Here is a 24,732-nt window from a genome sequence, read left to right on the forward strand (position 1 = left end):
AAAATTGTCTTAATCCAGGTAGACTCAAACAGCTAAATGGAGATCCTACATTTCTCTGCTGAAAGTTTTGTCCTAATTCATTGCCTGTTTGAAAGCTAATACTTTAATTATGGCATTTAATTAAATTTAGAACATTCCTGCTTTTTTTTTGTTACACAGGAAGGCAATCTGAAGAGATACCCAACTCCATATCCTGACGAACTGAAGAATATGGTCAAAACTGTCCAGACAATTGTACATAGACTAAAGGATGAAGAGTCTACTGAAGATGTTGCCAAGGAATCAAAACGAGAAAGCCAAGCAGTTTCTGTAAAAGATGTGGGGGTAAAGGTTAGATAAAGCATTCTCTTTTGACTTCACTAGAACGTCCAAATATCTAGAGTATCATTGATTCCTTTTCATTCTTCTTCTCTGCATTAGTGCTTTAGCGTTAATTAAAGAACAGAATTTACCTTTTAATCATCTTAAGAAGTTTGTAATAAATGTGTGTTTTGTAGCAGTAATTTTCCTTTAAGAACAAGGAAGATGGCTTGATTCTCAGGAAATACAAAATACAGATGTGCTACCAAGCTGTTGAATCCAGTTTCTGGAGGATGGCATCTTTGTTGTTACCTGATTCTCCTTTATCTATGAAACTTCAAAAGGAAAATCGGGATTATCTCTAAACATCTTACTGCTGGCCTTATGACTGAAGGTTTAATACAATAAGTTGGGAAGGCAGCAAGTTGGCACACAAGTGGCTAACAGGGTGATGTTGTGTGCAAAAGTGGTAGAACTGTTTGGCATCTGTTTGCTGCTGATTTGATATTGTACATATTCTTGGCCTTTTTTTGGTTTCTTTAACTGGAAGTATAATGGTATGAATTGACCCCAGCAGTGAGGGGAGTAAAAACAATCAGTGGAGCCTATAATTTAGTAATCTACAGAGATTTCTCTCTACCTTGTGTATTTTGTACTTGATAATTTCAAAGGTCAGATTTTCCATTTTATAGTTTCCTAAAATATTCAATGCTAAGTCTTAATATCATGTGATACTGAAAAACCTTTCAGGATGTTTTTTCTACAAATGTTCTTAATCCTGTAGACTTCAGAAATTGTTCCAATAAAGAACAAAGCTGATGAGAGAAAGCAATATTCAGCCGGAAGCTCTGTGCAGAAGCCTACTGAACCAGAAGCTGAGCACTGCACTGTAAATTCACAGATGGCTGCACTTGTTAAAACCTTGCAGAACACAAAAACAATTGTCAACCATGAGGACACGCTTGAGGTATGGCATTGTGATGAACATCGTAACAGTCAAAGAATTGTGCTGGTGTTGCATTGAACTAGCTACTATGAAAGACAAAAATTCATGTTGACAAAAGCAGAAAATTGCCATCCATAAGTGCTGTATGTACAAATGGGTTGGTAATGTAATATTGTTTTTACTTCACACTATATGAAGTACAAGTTGATATAGCTAGTAAAAAGTTCGTATTGAAAGATGTATGCATTTGAAGAAAAATAAAGCAAACTGGATTAAAACTGTAAGTATCAAGCTGTGGAAAGACCCAAATAGGATTTTTCCTTCTTTTTTTTTTACTTGACTTTCAGTACTTAAGTAAATAAGAGTAATTGTCACTGAAGTGCCAAAATGTCTTAGCAGTGTGAACAATCAAAAACTTATATATCCAAGTGACTACCTGTTCATTTCAAATACAAAGTGGAAGGTGTGTTTAAGAATATGTATTCATCTATATTTAGTAGTAAGCTGTCGTGAATGACTTGGTTTGTATTTACATCTTGTAAAGGTCAGACACTTTACCTTCTGAACTCTTTGTAGAGAAACAACCATCTATTTTTTTTTTTTAATTTAGAATATGTTTCAGACATGATAAAATTTGGAACTTGCCAGTTAGTTGCCAGTCACAACCCATGAAACGCTTCTTTTCATAGTTTCACAAGCAGATTATTTTTGTCTGTGTTTTGCAAGCAGTGGAGCATGCATATATCATACATTGAAGAGGCTTTGTGACAAGCAGTTGTGCCTTTTGCTGTGTCTTTTCCCCCTTGACGTGTTTCTGCTGTTACCTGCTTTCTGAAAACATTGTATTTTATTTTTTATTTTAAAAACATAATTTCTGAAAATTGTATTAGTTGTCTAATGGTGGAAGCATGTCTTTGAATTGGCTGTGTGTCAGTTAAGGAAATGCAGTAGCAGTATGTAGTCAGGGATACTCAATTCTTAGTGCAAGGACAAACCTGCTAGTAGTTTTGTTACAGCTCAATCCAGATATCTAAACCTTACACGCATACAAGTTTTTCATTTCAACATTAATTTGCACTTGTTATATGTCACACCCAAAGCTGACGGGCAATGTGATGGAGGCAGTGATGAGTATGTCTGTTCTGATTGCAGAGGAGCAGATTTGAGTTTTATTTACTTACTTATTTAATGAAGGCTGTCACACTGTGATTGCTACTTCTCACTCAGGTTTATTCTCCTGTACTGCAGTCCAAAGAACTCACCAGGTTGTTGGTATCACGGGGGTAGTGGTACTCTAGAAGGTTCTACACACTAAATGTTCTGAAACTTTTAAGAAAAAATTAACATTAACAGACTTGTTTTGCAATCTGTGACATGTTTTGTAGCATTTGTAAGAGGAAGCATGCTTACTAGAGAGAAATGTTCACGTTAGGGAAGGCTTTTTTTCCCTTCAAAATATTTCTGAAAACCTGGCAGTAGGATACTGAATCTGTTGCTTGGCTCCTGTTGCAGGCAGCTGTGTTAGTTAATCTATTTCATATAGTGCACTGAACTCCATCTTATGGTTAGGAACTAGTGATTTCTAGCCTAAATCTATTCAGCGTCAATTGTTCTTGAAGTTGAATAACTTCTCTTCCATTTGTAATTCACACACAGTGTAAAAAAACAAACTACACTTCCTTTTCCCTCTCCTTCCCTAAATTAGTCTATGCAAACTAAAATCAATCTTTTCTCACAGCATAACTCTCTGTTCCTAAATCATGTAGTTTGAGCAGTTTTCTGCTGAACTGATACCCAGATCATCAGTCTGGGGCGTTTGCTGGTTCAGCGGTAACTTAAAGGCAGTCAACATTGTAGGCAGCTGGAAAAAGAGTAGAAGCAAACATTGATGTGTCTTATCAGGAGCGAACAGGTAAATTCTGTAGTACATTTAAGACCTCAGCTAGAGCAGCGTGTGCAGTTTTAAGTACTGAAATTCAATGAAGGTGTCAAGCAGTTACAGAGTCCAAAGAGAGCAATAAAAAGCATTAGTTACTGAAGATCTAGAGAATTTCTAAGGGAATTGGAAAGTAATGATGTCCTTTAGTCTAAAAAATGTGAAGTTCCTGGGGCAGGAAGCAAGGGAGTGGTTAGGCATTAGCAGTATTACAACACCTTGAAAGCAGCTGCAGAGAGAAAAGGAATAATTTGTTACTATTTCCACCAGCAGTGGGGAACAAAAAAAAAAAAAAAAAAAGTTGTAACACAATAGCACAGATACTTCCTTATCTGTTGCTGGAAACTTAAAGTTTGTGTGTGCCACTTCATGGTAGTGTCTATTACCATGTCATGGAATGATGATATCATGACTCTTTCTTTTCTGACTTAAACTCAATCAGAGGTTCTTCCAGAGGGGGAAAAATGTTTCATCTGCTTGCTCTGAGCAGGGTCTTGCAACTGAAGTTACCTACTGGTTTGATTAGCATTTCCACAGAGTTCATCACTGACAAAGCAAGTCTGTATATACTGCTGCTTTAGAGGAAAATTCAGTGGAAAAAAAGTTATTAAAATCAGTTGACATGCACTACAAAATGCACTAAACAGTTGCTATGTTATACCTATGTGATGTTGCTCATCTTCCTCTTTATTGTTCAGTGTGTGACAGTTTAGATAGCATTTACTTAACCTTTAACCTCTTATGTTAAATGCACAACATAAAGCTGTTTTTCCTTTAACAGGAGTCAGAAGAACTGTCCTCTGATGAAGAGATGAAAATGGCAGAAATGCGACCACCACTGATTGAAACCTCCATAAATCAACCAAAAGTGGTAGCTCTTAGCAACAGCAAAAAAGGTGAGATGCTCTAAAAAGCAAATAGTTCTCATAGTTCCTTGACTCAAAATTCCTAGTTTTTCTAGTTAAATTAGGAGAATTAATTTGTGTGTTAAAAGAAAGATGATCAATTCCCTATTTAAGCAATGAAAACAGAAAAGAATTCTGTAGAATCTTATGCTTAGGTGTATAGTAGAGAAAGCTGTACTGACCTCTTGATTTTTTTTTGTTGTTTGTTTGTTTGTTTTGTTTTGTCATCAGTTTAAAAGCAGAGGGAAAAAGGACTATTTTCTGGCTTGGGGGACTGTTAGCTTGAACACACTCTCAATCTGTTGAAAGAGGATTGCAGAAAATGGTATTTACCTTGGAAACATTCCATATTTCCTCCCTCTCTCAGGTTTTGTGAGCTTGTTTAAATTTCTCAAAGAAGTCGTGCACTCTTCCTAAGGTTTAAGAATAAACTTCTCTTGTGTCAACTCTTTCTCCACTCACTTTACTCTTTGATCTGGGGAGAGAGGAAATAAGAATAGTAATTGTTTTTGTTAGCTAAGTTTTATATTACTTCTCTGGAAGATAATTTCAGTCTGGATAACTGTTTTCTTGAGAGTAAGGAATGACCTAAGATCCAGAGAAAATGAAATTAAGTCAAAGAGCAGATTGTATTTTGCTTCATGTGATGTTCTAGACCAGGAAAAAAAGGCTCTTCTGGCTACTATATGTAAGAGGGAAAGATTTTGAGGATGAATGAAAAGAGCACTGAGGTAGCTGGAAGAGTCTTCTGAGGATTACCTCAGAAGAGGTGAAAAAAAAAAAAAAAGAGGAAAAAAAAATGTTTATCAGTGTTGTTGCTGGACTTCTATGCCTGGCTAAAGTTAGTAAGTCAAAAAATTTCTTATCTCTGAAACTAGAAATTAGATTCACAAAATTTATGCTTTTGGTTGCTGTAACTGTCTCATGAAGCAAAAATTTAAATGTATTGATTTGTGCACTTGTTTACTCATGTCAAAATCATGGCTGGCTTGAAGTCCTGCAGATCAATGATTTTTATATGGATCTGGTGTGTAAGTTTGCATACATTATGCAAGAATAAGTGTGGAAAGGTATAAATAACTGATCACTCCTAGGTGATCTGTGAAGCATGGGAATGCATTGAGTTCCAATTGCTCAGAAGAATATTCTTCTTTCGTATGTTTTACATCCATAAAACTATATGCATTTCTAGTGATCCAGTTCTTTCCAGACTGTTTGTTGTAATAAATAGCTGTTTAACAATGATATAATGTTCAAAAACAAAAACTGCGTGCTTTCAAGGTTCTGCATGTCAAGCGGTGTACTTTGGTTTCATAGTGTCTAATAGGCTCACACAACTGAAAACTTTGGAGTCACTGCAAAAACAGAAACATCATTTGGTGGATAAGTTTCGGAAATTTTATGTAAGGTAACACTAGATTATGCCAAGGAAACTTGGAATAAAGCAACAATTTAAATTTCATTAACAGGTAAGGGCTATTTGCATTGAACCAAATACCTTGGAAAAATAGGAACTATTGCAAGCAGTCCTCTGTGAATTTGTTAAAAACAAAAAAACAAATAAACAACAAAAAACAAGTTTGTGAAGGTGATAGCTCATAGTTTAGTTTCCAGTAATGTGTTCCTAAGAAAAACATGATTTTTAAACACCTTAACATGAACACTCTCGCTATTAAACAATTGTATGTATCTATAACTGGCTTTTTGTTGTTGTTGTTTCAGATGATTCAAAAGATGCTGATTCCTTATCAGATGAAGCTACACATAATAGCAATCAAAATAACAGCAACTGTTCCTCTCCTTCTCGAATGTCAGATTCTGTTTCCTTAAATACCGATAGTAGCCAAGATATTTCTCTCTGCTCTCCAGACAAAGAAACACATGCTGCTGTTTTATCCAAGATCAGGTTTGTAGAATACTGTGTACAACTGAGCAAGCGTAATAGCAAAATGTTACTTAATCTTTCATATGCAATTTCCATTCCTTTAATTCATTAATCATTCATTAAATAATCTAAATTGTAATGTTTTAAAATAATGTTGACTAATGAAATGGTGCTTTAAAAAAAACCACACAAAACTTAGTACAAATTCAAAGACCAATTCTAGTATACAAGATGTGGTTTCATTTCTTCTTATAATAAGGTATAATAATTTCATTCTTAATTTGTGTTATCCCTGCAAATGGATATACTTACAGTATATCATTTTAAAAACTCTGGTTTTATTTTGTAATGTTGAAGATCCATGTGATTACTAACATAATTATTAAGTAGCTTTTAGAAAATTTTAATGAAAGGAGTTGAAACTTACTACTTTCTGTGGGTTTAATTAAAACGTGCCTTTAAAAAAGAAAGCGCTAATGAAAACAAGATTTCTGTCCAGAATTGTGATGGAACTTGGAAATATTTTTTTTAAATTAAATTATTTTCACTTCATACTTTTTGACATTTTAAGCTATCCATAATCATTCCTGTTCATTTTAAGTAACCATAACACGGTCATGTAATAGATGACAGAAAGCCAAGCTGCTGAAGTTAAGCCCTCTGTGTAATGTATTTTCATGATGGTAAGGTAGCAAATAATAAATTTGTTTGTATGTTGGTCTTTGTCCTCTATTGTGTACACAGCATGACTGTGGTGCACGTTATGATTAATTTTTCTAAAATTTCTTGAAGGAATATATTGGTCCTTCAGGTATTTCTTCTAAGAGCTGTCTTTTCTTACAGGCGAGAAGATGAAAATTTGAATAATCTTTTGCAAAATGGAGGTGAATTAAGCATTACAGTAGAAGAAAAAATAAATGTGCAAGAGAAGGTTACAAATCTGTCCGAATATGAACTAAGCCTTGAAGAAAGAATAGGCCTGATAGGAAAAAGTGTTGATCTAAGCACTCCTACAGAAGAGTCTCACAAGTTAGACCAAATAAACATGAATATCAATAAACTAGTTAGTGAAGAGGCAGTGCCAGTTCCTGTAGAAAGGTTAAAACCACAGGAAACAGCGCCAGTAAAGGGCTTTTTGAACAATATCGTAAGAGAAGAAGGTGAGCAGTTGGAAAATGGAAATAAATATCCTATAAATAAAGTAAATGGACATCCTGAGGAAGCAGTACAGTCTCCCAATAAAGAAGAACTAATGAGAAGCACTAGAGCTGATGGTGATTCTTCTGCTGAGTTGTCTATTTCACGGAGCACTGAAGACTTGTCACCACAGAGAAGTGGCCCTGTGATGAAGTCTCACAGCATCACCAGTATGGACCCTGGTGGTCTTAAAATCTATGATATTGTCAATGACAATGGATCTTCCCAGGCAAACTCAGTAGTAAAATCTGCATCTGGTAGTACAGATGGGAAAAACATAGTCCGAAGTAAATCTGCTACTCTTCTGTATGATCAGCCTTTGCAAGTTTTTCCTGGGTCGTCATCATCATCTGATTTAGTATCTTCTACAAAAGCTGCATTCAAGTTTGACTCAAATCACAATCCTGAAGGTGCTAATGTAGTGAGAGGATCAGCGACAGGTGGTGCACAGATGTTTTGCGCTCCCCAGTATAATATTCAGTACAGCAGCAGTGCAACAGCAAAAGACACTTTGTGGTCCCAGAAACAAAACACCCAAGTCGAACAAAGCAGCTTACCTCCTTCACGTCTGCTGAGGTCTGACAGCACAGAAACCCCCAGCTATGTAAAGCATTCTGCCAATATGAATTTCTCTAATCATAACAACGTCCGAGCCAGTGCTGCATATAACACTCATCAACGGATGTCTGGGAGACATGTAGATATGTGGGCTGTTCCACCAAATGATAGACTGCTCCCTGGAGCAACCAGACACACTCTTCAAAGACAGAGTAGTGTTTCTTCCACAGCTTCTATAAATGTTGGTGATACTGGACCTTCAAGGCGGGCCCAGATTCCTGAAGGGGATTATTTAACATACAGAGATTTGCATTCAATGGGAAGAGCTCCACCAATAATGTCAGGGCAACAGAGACCTCTTTCTGCCAGGACATACAGCATTGATGGTCCAAATGTACCCCGACCACAGAGCGCTCGGCCATCAGTGAATGAAATACCAGAAAGAACTATGTCAGTTAGTGACTTTAATTACTCACGGACTAGCCCTTCAAAGAGATCAAATTCAAGGGTTAACTCGGAACACTCTTTATTAGACCCTACAGGAAAAAGTAAAGTCCCTCATGACTGGAGGGAACAGGTGCTGCGACATATTGAGGCTAAAAAGCTAGAAAAGGTAAAATAACTTTTTTTAAATTTTCTACCTTTCTGTCATCTGGGTATGGAATAAGTTAAACAATATGTTTTGAACTGCTTTTAATTGCCAGTGTAAATATACTTCTGTACTTCTACTAAAAAAGGATGTTTGTGTTGAATATCTGAGAAACAAATGGTAGTCCATAAATGAGCTTTCCCCTGAAGAAAGAAGTCCCTCTTGATTTTACATCATACTTGCCAGCTTAGTCCAGTTACTTTAGAATACATTAAATGTCCTCTTGACCATCTGAAGTACAAGGCCAGCTCTTTTAGGCCAGGTAATTTTTATTGCTGTTATTAGCATTATATTCATATTATATTAAAATATTCCCTTACCCTTCTTGATCTTTCTCTTCTGCCTTTACCCCCTATTTCTTCACTTCAAGAACAAGGAGAAGAAAATCAGTAAAATCTATTTAAAAGTACAGGCCTGCAGCTTCAGTTGCTGAGGAATTCAAAATCCGTAATTAACATACATTTGCCTCCAAGCCAGTTGTCTTTTGAAGTTGGATATTTGACAGATTGTTGAATGAATATTTATTGCTGTGAGATGAGAACACTTAAAAATCTTGTTCATTTCAGGAAATCACAGGAGGTTTTGATATAACTAGATATGATGAACAGGATTCTTCATGTACTTTAAATACTATCAAAAATTTGAGCTGATATGTAGAGCTAAACAATTACATATCTTCAAAGAATCTAGGTAGACACTAAGAGTGTATGCTGCTATGCTGTCCAGCTAAACCAACTATAAAATCACTAAACATTGGGCCGGATATCATTAGCCTGATCGTGTTTCCTTGGAGGGGAAGTGAGTAAAGCAGCCAAAATGCATTCTGATTAGGCAGCTAGATGGATTTTTTTTTTTTAATTTCTTTTGAAAGAATTTAATTCATATGTTTGTGATTATTATGCCAAGCATTTCAATATTGCTGATAGGTAAAGAAATTTATTTAGGGATGGATGAAAAAATTAATTTTAACTATGCTTTTTTTTTCTCTGGGTATCAAAGTATTTGGAGGATTGGGTATGGTTATGTTTAAGTTGCATAAATCCTAGTGATTGAAAGGGTCTTTTGTTCTTGTTTTCAAAGAGATCTACACAACTGCCACACCTGTTCTTATGGTCTAGTTTGAATCACATAGAACATAAAATATTTTAAGGCTTTCATAGTATTGTGCTGAAACATGGTGGATCCTATGTCCAACAAGACTGTCACAAACATCACCATGTTCCAGTCCTAATTAAAGGTACACTCTCTCATCTTCCATTCTCCTGGATGTATATATCAAATCTTACATGAAACAATGGAAAGGGGAAAAAAAATGAGCAATGTTTGAGTGCAAGAAACAGAACTTCAATGCACCACTTACACAATTTGTTTTTAGCTTTCTTGTATTGTCTATATTTGACAATTTAGAAATGATGTTTAATGCATGGTTGAAATCCTTTCAGGTACTATAGTAATGTAGTCACCTTGACTGAAAGGAAATTGATTCACTGTCTCTCCCTTTGTATCTGTCCATACTTTCTTTCATGCTTTTTATGTAAACCTTAATTTTTGTTTCCTGCTAGAGGGATATGGAATAGCTGCTGTTGGGTTCTAGGCTATGCATCTTATCTAACATATCTTAGCAGTCTGTTTTTTGTGTGCATGTTTCTTTTGTTCTGGCCTTGAAGCATTTTAAAGTAGCTCTTACTTAGCAGTCTAAGATTTTTTTTATGAATTCAAACGTGTATGTAATTCTCTACTTCATATTCTCAGGGATATGATTAACACTTAAATTATGAAAAATGCAGATATGATCATATATGACAGCTGGCAAATATGATAATGTGGAAATTTTAATAATTCACTATATGCTTCTTTCTTCTAAAATAATGGTTTCAGATATTTGTTAGTTCTTAAAAAGTAACTTTTTAATGGGGGTGCATAGTCTATAAACCAGACTGCTGAAGTGTTTTGAAGTAAAAAAAAGAAAAAAATAAATCAGTATTTACTTAACGGAACTTGTTTAAAGAACAGGCATTTATTGGAAACTGCTTTGACAGAACTTTCATGGGTTTATAATGGCATTTCTTTTTTTAAGTATAAGACATAGCACTGACAAAAACAGGTACACAAAATGAAGCCTTGTGATGAATATTTACTTCATATGTTCTTGCCTGTTGTTATACACAACAGTATGGGTTACAGATTAATAGTCTTACCTTTGCTATGACTCTTTCAAGTCTGTTACTGAATTAATCACTCTTTTAATTTCCGTCCTGTAGTTTTTAGGAAACAATATGTGTGGTGGTTTTGACTTCATGAGTTTTTTTTGTTGTTGTGGTGATGGTGTTCTTTTATTACTGTTATTGGGGGAGGGAGTGAGGCTCCTGAAATAACATTTTGTTTGGTTTCTATAAAATTTAGTAACTGGAGGGAGGTAGCAGAGGGTCAACCTGCTGAAACGAACATTGTCTTGTTGGTCAAAATTAGAGAAACTGATTCTTTTTATTTTGTAGACCTTTTCACCTGATGCAGGCGAAAAAAAATATTCAAGAGTTTAATTTGCATGAGGAGAGAGAGAGGATTGTTTTAAGTCCAGTAAAAATGATTAACAGTGGATTCCAGCCAAGTTTACCAGCATCTGTCATTCCTTTGACAGGATGTAAGGGCCCATATTCCAAGGAGCTAAAATTATCCATCTGGTTGCATGGAAGGGAATATAGGTCATAAGACCATATATAAGTTGATATTCTGCATATATTCTGGAGAAACAATTGGCTTATTTTATGTAATGCATATTTTATTCTGAGATAGAGAAAAGGGTTTACTTAAATGTCAAGCTGCTCTCTAGTGGTTGGATATGTAAGCTGTTGGAAAGTATGCCACAAATTCTGCCCCTGCACCACCCCAATTTCTCCCACCCCCAAACCTCTTAAATTTAGTGTACAGTGAGTTTTTACAGTAATACTTTTCATCATATCTTCTTTTCAAGCATGAATTGCCAATTTATCTACATAATATGTGATGATAATCATAGCACCACAGAATGTTTTGGGTTGGAAGGGACCTTAAGGACCACCCAGTTCCAACCCCCTGCCATGGGCAGGGACACCTCCCACCAGACCAGGTTGCCCAAAGCCCCATCCAGCCTGGCCTTGAGCACCTCCAGGGATGGGGCACCCACAGCTTCTCTGGGCAGCCTGTGCCAGGGCCTCACCACACTCTTGAGTGTGGTGCCTTCTAGTATCTTTCCACCTTTAGTTTAAAACTATTCTCCTTCGTCCTATCATTATCTGCCTGAGTAAAAAGTCCCTCTCCACCTTTTTTATAAGCCCCCTTTAATTATTGAAAGGCCACAACAAGGTCTTCTCGGAGCCTTTTCTTCTCCAGGCTGAACATTCCCATCTCTCTGTCTTTCTTCATGGGGCAGGTGCTCCACGCCTATCATAATAAGCTGTAAATATATATAAATATGTATGGTAAATTAATAATTTTCTAGACTTGTTGAAAGTCTTCATTTAGGAATTTAAATAATGATATTGTCTGTTTAAAACTCTAGAATCCCACATTTTACTGTGTGGTAGAGGAATTTCTTATCCTTTAAGATGGGCCTTCAGTAGGCCCATGCACAAATAAAACTAAGTTCTTAAATGTTTTTAAGAACACAGCTTTAACAATATTTGGACATTGATAAATTAAAGGAATGCTACCCACTCAGTAGCATTCAGGACCTATTAGTTATAAATTTTGATTTCAGATTTTTCTTCTCTTTCTCTGTTTTGAACAGACTACTGAATCATCAGTGGATTAGAATGATGCTTTATGGAGCTTAGTAATCAATAAATAACACTTTAAAATAAGAAAATTATTGACCATTTTGAAAACAAACAAGTCTTGACCCTGCAAATGTTTGACCAGTACCATTTAAACTGCATGTAATACCCCATATGTAACTCTTCTATAGGTACATTGTTAATGATACGTTTTTTGGATGTTCAGAAACCTACATTTGTGCCCTTTTTTCCCCTCTCTCATGGCTGAAGGAGAATAGTTTTGTAATGTTTAGATTCCCCTTTTTAGGATAAGCTGGTATCTTACTAGAATTCTGCAAGATTTCAAATAACACTGTTTTCCTCACATGCTTTTATTTAGCAAGGCTTCAAGCATTAATTTCAAGTGTTCCTGAATACTTTGAGCAAACCTTGTCCAATTACATTTAACTATAGGAATTTAGATAGCTGAGGTGAGAATGACAAGTGAAGTGTTTTCAACCTTCAGCTGGCAACTGATTCTAAGTTCTGGTTTTTATTTTATTTATTTATTTATTTATTTATTTTTAAAAAAGAGGAAAAAGGAAAAAAAGGCTAGTACCAAAACTTATATGATAAGTCACCAGTTAAGGCTATTCCAAGATAAGCAGAGTGAAGAGTCTTGTTTCCTGAAAATATTTGAGTATTATTAGTTCCTGTTCTATACCAAAAATGTATGGATTAACACAAGCTACAGCTACATCAAACTGGTGTCAGTGACTTTTGGGACACACTGGAGACTGAGGATATACTTTTTGCGATATTGTAGAATTTGGAACAGTTGCAGTGGTATATATTGTGCAAACAAGCCATAAGGAATTTACAAATAAGATATCAGATGTAAAACTGTGGAGTGTGTGTAGGGAGATACTTCGAGGCACTAGGGAGTTGAAGAAAACTGGCATCCACATTACTGGGTGTTTGGACTGAAATTCAGAGGAGCAGTAACTTCACATTTGATGTTTAGTAAAAAGAGACTTTAAGGCCAAACACAGTTTTGTCCTCCTAAGAGGGGAGAAATTCTGGAGTTTTGTCTGGAAGCTTGAAACATCCATTGGTTATAGAACGGTGAAAGTATAGAAGAGGAGAATAAAGAATGCTCACTACATCATTGTGTGAGAGGTTATTCAAGAGCCTTGACCAAGAAATATCATGTATTGCCAGTAAATACTGTTCTCCAAGGGGGATTCTAATGACTGGTACCAGAACATCTGAGGAGAATGAATATGCAGAGACATGAGACTTTGATTATTAGCTTGTTCTAGTTTCACAAGATAAAGTAGTATGAAAGCAAATGTCTGCCTCAAGGCTACGGGCTTCTCAAAATCAGGCTTATATGCATAGTCAGCAGACAAACACCTTAATCTATTTATACTTGTAAGAATTATTGCAGTCTTCTAGTTATATATATTTTTATTGATACTTTTTTCTTTTTTTTTTTTTTTTAATAGAAAAATTAGAAACTTTATAAAAACAACTTTGAATTTGCTCTGCTTTGAATTTTTTTTATGGTGTATCTTGTATTATTGTTATTTCTTTTGTGAGTTCATGTCACTGTTTTAATATTACTTCATTCGAGATGGGTGATTTTCCTTTTCTTCTGTGCCATCTTCTTATTTTGTTACATTCTTGCAACTACAGAAGTCCGTGGTGGCAAGACAGTAATGCCCACTGCTTTCTCTCTATTACCCTTGCCAATACTGTGGAGGTCAGGTTTGCAAGGTGATGGAGCTCAAGACCAAGCCACTGTCACTTCTGCTCTTGGAACCTGCGGCATGCTTGTCGCCTACAGTGGCACAGGGATATGCTCACAGGGTTTCTTGCAGGCCTCTTTGTCTCTTTAAATGAGAATTCAAATATCTTCAAATATCTCATTCATATTGTTGAATGAAGTGTTATCAGAATGTGTTGTAGACATTGACATCACTGCAAGAGCAAAAATGCTTAACCAAACTGTTAGATCTCTGCGTGTATGTAAGCTATTATTTGTACTGTACCAGTAAGGGGGAAAACATGAGACAAAATAGTAACAACTGGTAATTAAATGGTTTTCCACAGGTACTTTGTACTTTGACTGTCAGCTATTCTTCCTGCAATGTACTTTGTAATGTTGCAAATTGATTGAAACCTTAGAAATTTTGACAAGCTGTGCACCAATGTTTTTTTTCCAGACACATGAACATTTGAATGACTTTATTTACACGTAACTCTGCATGTAAACTGTTGATTGCATGCTGATTTACGGTAAATAAAGGTTAAGTAGGACTCACTGAGTTGTGTTTTATACATCGCAGTGGTCCTGTTCTTGCATGGTTTTTATCTTGCATGACAATGGAATATGTCTGTATTAGTCTACGTATAACATGTCTTGTGGTTTATGCATGCTGCACTAATCTCTGTGTTAAATCTGTCCCCTCTTTATTCAGAGCATGCTGTCTAGGTCCTTTAATTCCAATTATGCTGCAGTTAGCAGCTTTCACTATGGCAGCTCTAGGGATCTGCATGGCAGCCAGGGTAGTGTTGCCTTGAGTGTTGCAGACGGAAGAGGTTCTGGTGTGCACATTGTTCGAGTGAGTACCTACAGGAGGCTATTGCAATTTTTAGAGGGGGAAAGAATAAAATATGAGAGATGCCCTTTAAATTGATAGTTATCCTTCTAGAGATGAACAGTACTTTCAATGAAAAATACAATTTGTGCCTGATTTTTAATAGGTGTTAAAATACTTTGCTTTTACTTTATATGCCTTAACTTATTGTAAGGTTTTTCAGATTGAGTTTTCTAATTATTTTTTTGTGTATTATTGAATATAAAAACATCTGGTTTTGCTGTACATGTTGTGAACCAGAGATTACCATTCTGAATTTGACCTGTGTTGAAAATTGAACAAAATGTTAAGCTTTTTTTTTTTTTTTTTTTTTTTACCAAACAAATGATACAAATTGTATTGCAAGATACTTTAGACATTCAAGAAAATGACTTCTTTGGTTTGTAATAAAATGAGAGGAAACAACTCCTTAACTCTGAGCATCTTGAATGATGCTATGGTACCCATAGTGAGCAGGATAAATTCATCAGAAAACTTTTAACTGCAGTTGCTGATATTTGTAAACATCATGCAATATCTTCTGGGTATGGTATCGTACCTAGTAAGATTTATGTTTTCTACATAAACACAAAAAAATGTGCTAGTTTTTCTTTTATTTTTTTAGCTTGTTTCTTTTGTTTTTTAAAGATAGAGAATAATAAAACCCTTAAAATGTTTTGTTTTGGGCATCTTATGAGAACTTTTTAGTTGTTTGAATAATACGAAGACATTCATACTGTTGCATTCTGTTTAAAGTATCCCCAGGCTTCAACTCCAGGAGACCAATGTCAAGATGAGGTGTTCATTTCAGGAAAGCAGAATTATTCATCTGCCACACTTAGTCTCAAAGATGTTCCTCCAGACAGCCTGAAGAAAGTAGCTGTGCAGGTAATTATCTACATGATATAATGGATAGGATATATTTTTTATTGTTTGTATAAACATATGCTGAGATAGCACTTGTAACTGGGGCTTCTTTAAAACATAAAACAGGATTACACCCAGGTATTTAGTAGTATAAGAAAAATAGCATCCTGGTTTTGGAAAACAAAGTTTTTACCTATATGAAGGGGGTTAGTTTTTATTTTCCTTCATTGAGGGCTTAGAAAGAAAAAACATGCAGAAAAAATAAGTAATTGCAAGTGGAAATTGGAATACGGCAATTGATTTCAGGGAAGCAGATTGAAGCTGATTAAACCATTTAAAGAACAAGCTTGAAATCTGTTGTGATGAAATTGCAATGGTAAACTATAATTCATAGAAGGCATTCTGTATTCATGTCAAAGGACCATCTATATGGGCAGAACTTACTGCAGTGAAACTAAGTGGATATGTGTAATTTAAGATGCAGCAATAGACTTCCCTTTTATGATCCGTGCTCTCATTACATTTCTATAGACGTTAATATTGGGAATTAGGATCATTATTGATATATGTTGCATCTGTAAACTCTCTACCTCTGATAATGCAACAAAAATAGTTTTCCCATAATGCTTTAGATTTTCAGGAAAGACAGTAGAAAATCTTGTAAATTGAATATGTCTGACCCGTAGATAATCTAAGATATGCACACATATGCATACCCATTTCTCAGAATCACTTTGACAAAGAAACTCTTCTTAACAGACTAGTTTCTCTGTCCATTCACCTAGTGTGGTTAAAGGTTGAAATTTACATGCTTCAGTTATAGTTTTGAGAAACAGAGTATCTTAGTATCCTTGTATCCTCTAACTAGTGGGATAACAGTAGTAGGCAGAAAAATATGCAGACTCAAGACTGTGGCATTTCTGGAGTGTGGGAATCCTACGGAGGGATGACTGACTATTTAGGCTTCATAAGAGTGGGAAGAAAGAAAAGGCTTCCCATCTCAGCTTGGATCTGCAGAGCCCCCTGTAGCTCTGGGGCTTCAGTAAGAAATGTTGTGACCAACATCATCCTTAGTGAAATGGTTTGAATGAACCTCATGTCTTTACAGTTGAGTAAAGTTGAGACCTTACTGCCGTGATTATACCTATCAAATGAGTAACAGATGGTTTAAGAAAAGAATAACATTTATGGGAAATACCATCATTACAGTTTTGATATTAAAATCTTGAATCTGTTTGGAAGGTTTTTGAGTGAAGTGATCACCAAAAGATGCTCAGAGAGCGGATAACTTCTGAATGGTAGTTGTGTGGGCTTTTTTGTTTTGTGTATGCTCTACTGGGAATTGTTGTGGAAATTTCATGCAATAAAAGTGCAATCTGTAAGAAGATCAACCAAGTGCCAATACTGTCAATTATATTGTCAGAAAATAATAGTCTTGGTAACTCAGTGAAAAAAAGTGTTTATCTAGTCTGCTCTGGTAGATTACCACTCACTATAAGGTTTTGTTTTTAAACCTTATCCTCATGGTGTCAGAGCTGATGACTCTCATGAAAACTGAGTGCAGTTGTACATGATTCGTAACAGTAGTTTTAGTAATGTCGCTAAAACTAAAGCAGACTTTAGAAATATTGAAATAATTAAGGAAGAATTGAGGATTGTTACTTATAGAATGTATGACATTAAGAATATTCATGTTTTATTCAGATACCTTTGACAAATGGACAAATGTGCCAGCCTCAAAGACCTCAGGCAAACTACAGCCAAGTCCATCATCTCCCTCCTCAGTCATCAGTTGCAAGACATCCATCTAGAGAACAGTTAATTGATTACTTGATGTTGAAAGTTGCCCACCAACCTCCCTATGCCCAGTCCCAGTGCTCTCCCAGACAAAGCCATGAATTGGTAAAGCAAGAGGTAAAAGTGAAATCTAATTTGGATGCATGACATCTGTCTGTTATAAAGAAAAATGTGGTAGATTTTTAACAGAATGGACCGGCAACTTACGCTTGCATCTTTGTACCGAGATAGAAATTTACTTCTTGACTACATTTATTAATCACCAACTCAGTATTTATGAGTAACCGAAAATCTCAAAGTACCAGTACAACTTCTAGTACTTTGCAGCTATTAATTGCTCTCTGTAATGGTTCAAAAATCTGCAACTGTAGAAGTATGCAGCTGTAAACAAAAGTCAGGATTTAAAAATAAAAAAAAAAAAGTGTGAGCATCTGATGCGTGTTTGATAATAATAATTTGTTTTATTTATGTTAGACATAAAAAAGGGTAAGAATGGGTAAGAAATTCTCATAACCATTTGTTATAATCTCATAACCAATTATTTGTTTGAACCAATGTTTCTTGCAGTGTGGGTAACCTTCTTTCTGCTCTTGTATTAAAGGTGTTTCCTTTGTATTGTTTTGTTATTTGAGAAAATACTGAGAGCTTTTCTTTCTGCCTTTCTTTGCTAGAATGGATATGTCCACTTTTTGTGTAAAATTGTTTTCTAATCAACTCTTCCGGCAAGAGAAAAGATAGACATTGTGTAGAATTTATGTATAGACATTGTGTAGACATTATGTATATTATAGATATACATGTATATCTATATCTATATGTATCTATATAGATATATGTATATCTATAATGTATATCTATATGTACATTATAGATAGACATTATGTAGAATGGAGAATGAAAGTAGGAGCTAGGTTTAATTTAAAATTCAGCCAGAAGTAGCAAAGAAATAGGAAGAGCAAATTATTCCATATGACCATGTGCATTTGCTCGGGTCATTAAATTCATTTACATAATATCTCAATATCTCTGAATTTAAAATCTACATAGATTACTATGATTATAATAGCAGTGATATTAGGGCAGGACTTACGTACAATGATATGCCGTTGTATTGAAATCTTGGTTTGAATTAAGATTGAGATACAATACTGTCTCAAATTGTGATAAATGCTTTTGATTTTTTTTCTTTTTAAAAGCTTTTGTTCATCTAAGTTCCATTTCTTCTAACTTTGCTTGTAACTACTTAGATTCGAGTGAGGATTGACAAGGATCCTGAACTTGGATTTAGTATATCAGGAGGAGTTGGTGGTAGAGGGAATCCATTCAGACCTGAAGATGATGTGAGTATTTTATATATCTTAAAATCATTCTGATTAGCAAATGTTTCCAGTGTTTACCAAAGGAAATTGACATATATAAATATAAGTAAGTGTGTGTGTGTGTGTGTGTGTGTGTGTGTGTGTGTATATATATATATATATATATATATATCCATCCTCCAAATACAAATCACTCCAGGACTTGGTGGGAGAAAAGTGAGGAAAAGTTATTTATGAAAAATGAAGGTAGTGGGTGACCACTGTGTAGCCACATGGCAACACAAAGGATTGTTCTGACTGAATGTTTCTTAAAATGTTCCAGATATCAGTCCACAGATTTGAGATAATGAGTTACGGAGTTTACACCTAGGAAGTCTCCAAAAAGAGAATATGATTTAACCTACAGCATTATTTCCAGTGGTTGATAATTTGTCTTGACATATACATCTGCCAAATTAAACAAAGGCTTGAGTTACACATCAGGCAGATCAGAATTTGCCCTTCAGTACTCCTTTAAAGGCAGTTTCCCTGGATTTAACATCAGAAAAGGATGGCAGCCACTAAAGCCTATAAAATAGTATTGCATTCTCTTCTATTTAAGATGGAAAATTGAAATGATGTTTTGAATTACATCTGTACACCATACTTTATGAAATAAGTTTTCAAAAATGTTTTACGCCTCTGTTTTTCAAGGGTATCTTTGTAACCAGAGTACAGCCTGAAGGACCAGCATCTATGTTGCTGCAGCCTGGTGATAAAATAATTCAGGTACTGTAGTCATATAATTAACTATCATGTATAATATACCAGTTGATTTTTAATTTGCTTCTTTTCTGAGAGTAGAATGGTTAATTTTTGTGTGGATTGCCAGTATCTTTCTAGAAGCATATCAGTATTCTGTAATGATCCTTTTTTCTTCCATCTAACATTAGGATAAGTGATACAGGCTGAAGCATTAATCAGTTGGATCGTTTTTCAAATTCTGAACATTTTTCATAGTTTTGATAATTGTCCTCATGGATTATAATAATAGTCCTTATGTTATTCAGTATGGAATATGAGTGAGTTCATTTGGCTTTAGCATCATTCAGGTATTTAATTTGTAGTCATTCATATGCAGTATTCTGAATAACAAGTTGTCTGAACACGAGCAGTAGCTCCTCATGCCCTCCTTTACCCAGCTGCATACATCTGTTGCATCCTGCCCCTCCCACCCCCAATCTGCAGTTCCTGCCAGCCTTTGCTTCCTCTCCCCCAGCTGACGGGGGTTGGACAAATGCAAGCACTGGCAGAAGCCGCTTCCTTGATGACTGATACCTGACTGCTCACAGCCCATACCTCCTGGCTACCCTGTCTGCCACAGGAGAGCCCCAGATAGTTTATTTCAAGAGCCATGGCTTTTGGGCTGCAGCTGTGTGGCTTTTTCTATAGGAATTAAGTACCACTCCTGGGTCAGATTCGTTTGAAATTGTCTAATGAACTTGCAGGTTATTTGTGGAAGGGTCAAGGAGGTATACAATGGGATTATCTAAGCCTTACTGTTGTAGAGAACAGGTTAACAGGACACTTCAACTGTGCTGTAGCCACACTTTAAGTTGCAGAGCTAGCCTTCTGATAAAAACATATTTTTAATACTACACACATTACAAGTTTTAGAGTGCTTATAGAGAGATCCTAAATGACCAGTGTCTAGGTAATTGTGTGCAAGTCTTAAGATACGGTTGCATATTAGGTTAGCACATTCTGTACAGATGATGGCTTGGAGTGGTTACTGCTCTTACTGCTCTCTGAACAGTCTATACACTAAACTTTCTTTGCAGCCCTAGACAGATTTAAAAATTACTGCCTTTATAACAAAGAGTCCAGCTGGTAGCAACAGCAGGTGTTAGATAATGGGATGAGCATGCAGAGCTCCAAAATGAGTAGCGAAGGCTCATGACTGGCCTCAGCAGGCACCTCTGTCATCTCTCTGGTGACACCATGGCTGGCCTCTCTGTCACCGTGTAAGGGGCAGCACCTCTGGGAGAAAGGTGGGATGCACAGCTGGCAGCAGCAGTAGTTCAAACTGGACAAATTGTCATTTGGCAAGATTTTACTGCACAGACCGAATATGAATTAGCAGCAATACGCCCTGAGAAGTTGAACCATAGCCATGTTTTCCCTCTTTTCTGTGGGCTGCTTAGGCCTGCCTGTGTTTGCCAAGCCAAGCCTGTCTTAGGAATGACAAAGGTACTTAGTCATAGGAAAATTGCAGCTGGGGGTGATCTCAGGAGGTCTGAAGCACAACATCCTGTTGAAAACAGTCAGCTCAGAGCTTGGAATGTGTTACGTGGGGATTTATCCAGACAGGTCCTGAAAAACATCCGTGGGTAGAGACTGTATAACTTCACAGAGCAACCTGACTGACTGCTGGACTCTGCTCAGAACAGATAAAAAAAAGTTTGCTGCGTCCAGTCTGAACTGCAAGCAAGGGGAATAAAATCCTAAAAGGGCCTAAAATGCCATGAATGTTTTTTGTTAAAGGCTTCAGTAGTTCTTTTATCTATCGCAAATGCCATTTCTAGTGTTTAAACTGAGATGTACCATCTATTCTTCATTTTCTTTTTTTAGCATAGATATACTCAGATTGAAGAGTTAGATGCCTGCCGCTAATGATTTAAAGCTCTTTTTTTATTTATTATTTTTTATTTTGGTTATGTGCAAATATATTCAGTATCTTTGGAGTAAAATTCTTCCAAGGCTAACACAACTGTTTAATTCCTTGTAGCGTACACCTAAATGTTCTACTGGCATCAGCAATGTAATCTGAGAATCAGCAGTGTTTTATTGTATGCATTTATATAAGATTTTTATTTATTTAAAACTTAGTTTAAGCTTAAGTAAACTAACATGAAATATGAGACTGCCATTCTTAATTCTGAATATTTCTTTTTAGGCTAATGGATACAGCTTCATAAATATTGATCATGGACAAGCAGTATCTTTGCTAAAGACTTTTCAGAATGCGGTGGAACTCATCATTGTGCGAGAAGTTTCTTCATAAATACTGTGGATAGTGGGGAAAAAGCCAGCAGGATTCATTGAAGGACTTACGGAAACTGAATATTTTGCCTATTTTTATATGTGAAAGGAACTTGAAAAGAATTATGATCAAAATTTGTACAGGAAATGAAATACTGAACTTGTGGTCAAAGGGGAATAAACCACTGTATAGAACATACAGGAAATCATTTTGGAAATGCATATGCTGAAAAAACTTGTTTTTAAGCATTATAGCAATCTAAGGATCACTCCTCCAAGAACAAACCTGTGTTGTTGTTTTGTACAGATGGTAGGTTTATTTTTGGATAATTCATACACATTACTAAACTTTGTGCGAGGCTTTGAGAAGCCTAGGTTGTAGCCAATGGACAGATGGCAGGGCTGTCTGTCCTGTAGCTGTTTATTGCCTTTATTTTTATTCACCAGATATTAATGTGTTTTGCTGAAACCACTTCTGTAGATATGAACAGGGGATATGAAATGTTGGCTTCGATATGTGCACATTGTATAGATGAATGGGTAGATGGAAGGTGGTGCTGTTTGGACAGAATAAAGGTCAGGTAAAACTACTATCTGCTATCTAAATCTGAAATCAAGAAAGAAGTAAAAGTGTTTAGTTCTGGAATGTACGTCTACCAATAGAACATGCAATATAAGATTATGGTGTTTTTTAGGAAGACTGTAATTACAAATTTGTGATATTCTACAGGATTTGTTCCTTATGTAGTCATTGAATATTCATTTGCCACGTGTGATTCATGTTTAGTTGGGTTTTCTTGAATACACAATTTTTTTTCAACTGTGCTGTGGAAATGTGCCCAGAGGTTTTTCTGTGCTGTGGAAATCCCCAGTTTTGTGCAAATGGTGATACTTTTATCTTTATAAAAAGTACTCCATTTTAAACTTACATATTTTTAAAATGAAACCGAAATGGCCAGTTTTTAAGGTTGTTGCCTGTAATACACATTTGAACACACACAAAGTAAATGCAGAAAGGGTTATGAAAGTCATCTTGATTTAGTTTGGCCTTTGCATTGCCTTGTTAATCAAAAAGGAAACCATACACATGGCGCTAGGTAACCAAAGCAAGTTTGTGAAACTTTGAACAGAGACAGAGAATTGCTGTGGTGAGATGGAGAGCAAAGGGAGGGTGTACTTACAACCCACCAGTTCGTAATGACGTTTCTTAAAGGGCTGTTCCTACAGGTAACATTAAATGTGAACTAGACACTTCAGAGTCATTAAAGGGTTTCTAACTATATTAATGTAATAGTGATTTACCACAGGCTGCCTTTGTTCCTTATTACTGTATAAAATATTCAATTATGCTTGTATTAATTTTGTTTACCAGAAACATTAACTTTATTTTTCTTTCTCCTTTGTAATTGAATAAAGACTGCATAATCTGCAGTCATAATTAATACACGGTTGTTATGGACCAGGGAAAAGTGCCATAGAAGACCAGTAACTGTTTTTAATCAGGGCTAATGATTAGCCTGTCATTGGAGCAATATTCAGTTATTGCAGTTCATTTTTATTTGCATATAAGTTGGTAGTTTGAAACAGATATAAGTTACTTTTTTCCACCCATGTGTACAAAAGTAAATTCTTTTAATAAAGCTAGCAAAAACACCAGCCTCCTTTAGTTTTGGGGAAAAGAGCTGAAAGAGAGGAAATACTTAGCTAGCAGAAATAGGCAGTACTTCTTAAATAAGTGAACTCAAATATTATTGCACTTCTTTCAGAGATGTTAACTATTGCTTATTGTACTGTGTATAGTTCTAATAATTTTAATTGAAACCCTTTAACAACTCTTTGTATATTTTAATTCTTTTTAGTTGATTTTCAGTAATATTTACATAGGAAATAATTTTTTTGATATATTAGCAGAAATGTGCTGTATTTTGATAAAAATTCACTTATTTTCTGTGTGCTGTTAATCTTTAAAGAAAAGAATGAGAAACATAGCTATATAATGGCAGGCTTCAGCGTTCCCTTTCTCTGAGATGTTTTGTTGTTGTTTATTTTTTTATTGAAAAAGGAAAATGTTCACATCACATGTTCATTACTTTTAATCATGTTATTTTTATCACACACTGCCTTTTAAAGGGAATGCATACAGACAACTTCTAAATTAACTTGGTCTTCTACATAACCTGTATCTTTAGGAAGGGAAAGTACAAAAAGCAGAACTGATTCTTTACTGATCTTGTGTACATTGTGACTTTGTATACGTTTTACAGTACATTTGAGTATATCACTGAAGAGTTGTACCGTGTTGTATTTTGCTTTAATGTTAACAGAGTTTTAAACTATATTATGTCACTTAATTTTCAGATTTACGTATCACATGACAATTCTACCAGGAAGTGTTTCGCTATGGTAGAACTGTAGTAATGGGGATTTATAGCAAGAAGTTTAGTACTTCTTGTGGAAACAGTTGGCCAAAGCTTGTCTTTGTTAAATTAGCAAATTAACCGTGAAATAAAACATGAATTATACTGATTTTACTCAGTAAACTTTTGAGTTTTTAATGGATTGATACGTGTTTGTTCCTTCTGTGTCTGTGTGTAAAGGTATTTACATGTCAAGCTAGATGACTCTGCAGAGTGGGAGAAGGATGTCTCCCGAACTAGTCCAGCCAGGATTCAGCAGGACAAGAGACAGTATCAGCACTTTTCATTTTGAATGCATCTTAAACTACATTTTAAATAGGGAAAAAAAAAAATCCATCAATAGCAGTAGTCACTCAGCATGGCAGTGAGTTGATGCAAACTGTTAATTCTTTCTGTTCTGAATAGTTCATTAAAGAATCAGTTCAACTGATGTAATGAAAAGATGAAGTCTCCCACATATTTATTATGTAAATATTTTTGAGTTACATTTTTGGACTGGAGTTTAAAAAATGTGTATATACTTGAAAGCATTCTATGAACACAAACATAGCAATAAGCAACA

At 35.4% G+C, this 24,732-nt stretch overlaps 1 protein-coding gene across 6 annotated transcripts in view; it reads left to right on the forward strand.

Moving 5' to 3' along the window:
* ERBIN (erbb2 interacting protein) overlaps positions 1 to 24,284 on the forward strand; it is a 120,942-nt gene extending 96,658 nt beyond the window's left edge. For 5 of the 6 annotated variants that reach the window (XM_082783568.1, XM_082783570.1, XM_082783573.1 and 2 more), the window contains 11 exons: positions 160 to 330; positions 1,085 to 1,267; positions 3,964 to 4,078; positions 5,810 to 5,993; positions 6,816 to 8,340; positions 14,591 to 14,734; positions 15,506 to 15,637; positions 17,321 to 17,530; positions 18,661 to 18,753; positions 19,426 to 19,500; positions 21,668 to 24,284. In XM_082783568.1, coding sequence (XP_082639694.1) covers positions 160 to 330; positions 1,085 to 1,267; positions 3,964 to 4,078; positions 5,810 to 5,993; positions 6,816 to 8,340; positions 14,591 to 14,734; positions 15,506 to 15,637; positions 17,321 to 17,530; positions 18,661 to 18,753; positions 19,426 to 19,500; positions 21,668 to 21,775 — 2,940 coding nt within the window. In that variant the 3' untranslated portion in view covers positions 21,776 to 24,284. The remainder of the gene's footprint in view (positions 1 to 159; positions 331 to 1,084; positions 1,268 to 3,963; positions 4,079 to 5,809; positions 5,994 to 6,815; positions 8,341 to 14,590; positions 14,735 to 15,505; positions 15,638 to 17,320; positions 17,531 to 18,660; positions 18,754 to 19,425; positions 19,501 to 21,667) is intronic. The other variant, XM_082783572.1, reaches the window with a different exon arrangement.
* Positions 24,285 to 24,732: the final 448 nt, after the last annotated feature.

The sequence above is a fragment of the Aythya marila genome, assembly GCF_965140915.1.
Source record: "Aythya marila genome assembly, chromosome: Z".
Lineage (NCBI taxonomy): Eukaryota > Metazoa > Chordata > Aves > Anseriformes > Anatidae > Aythya > Aythya marila.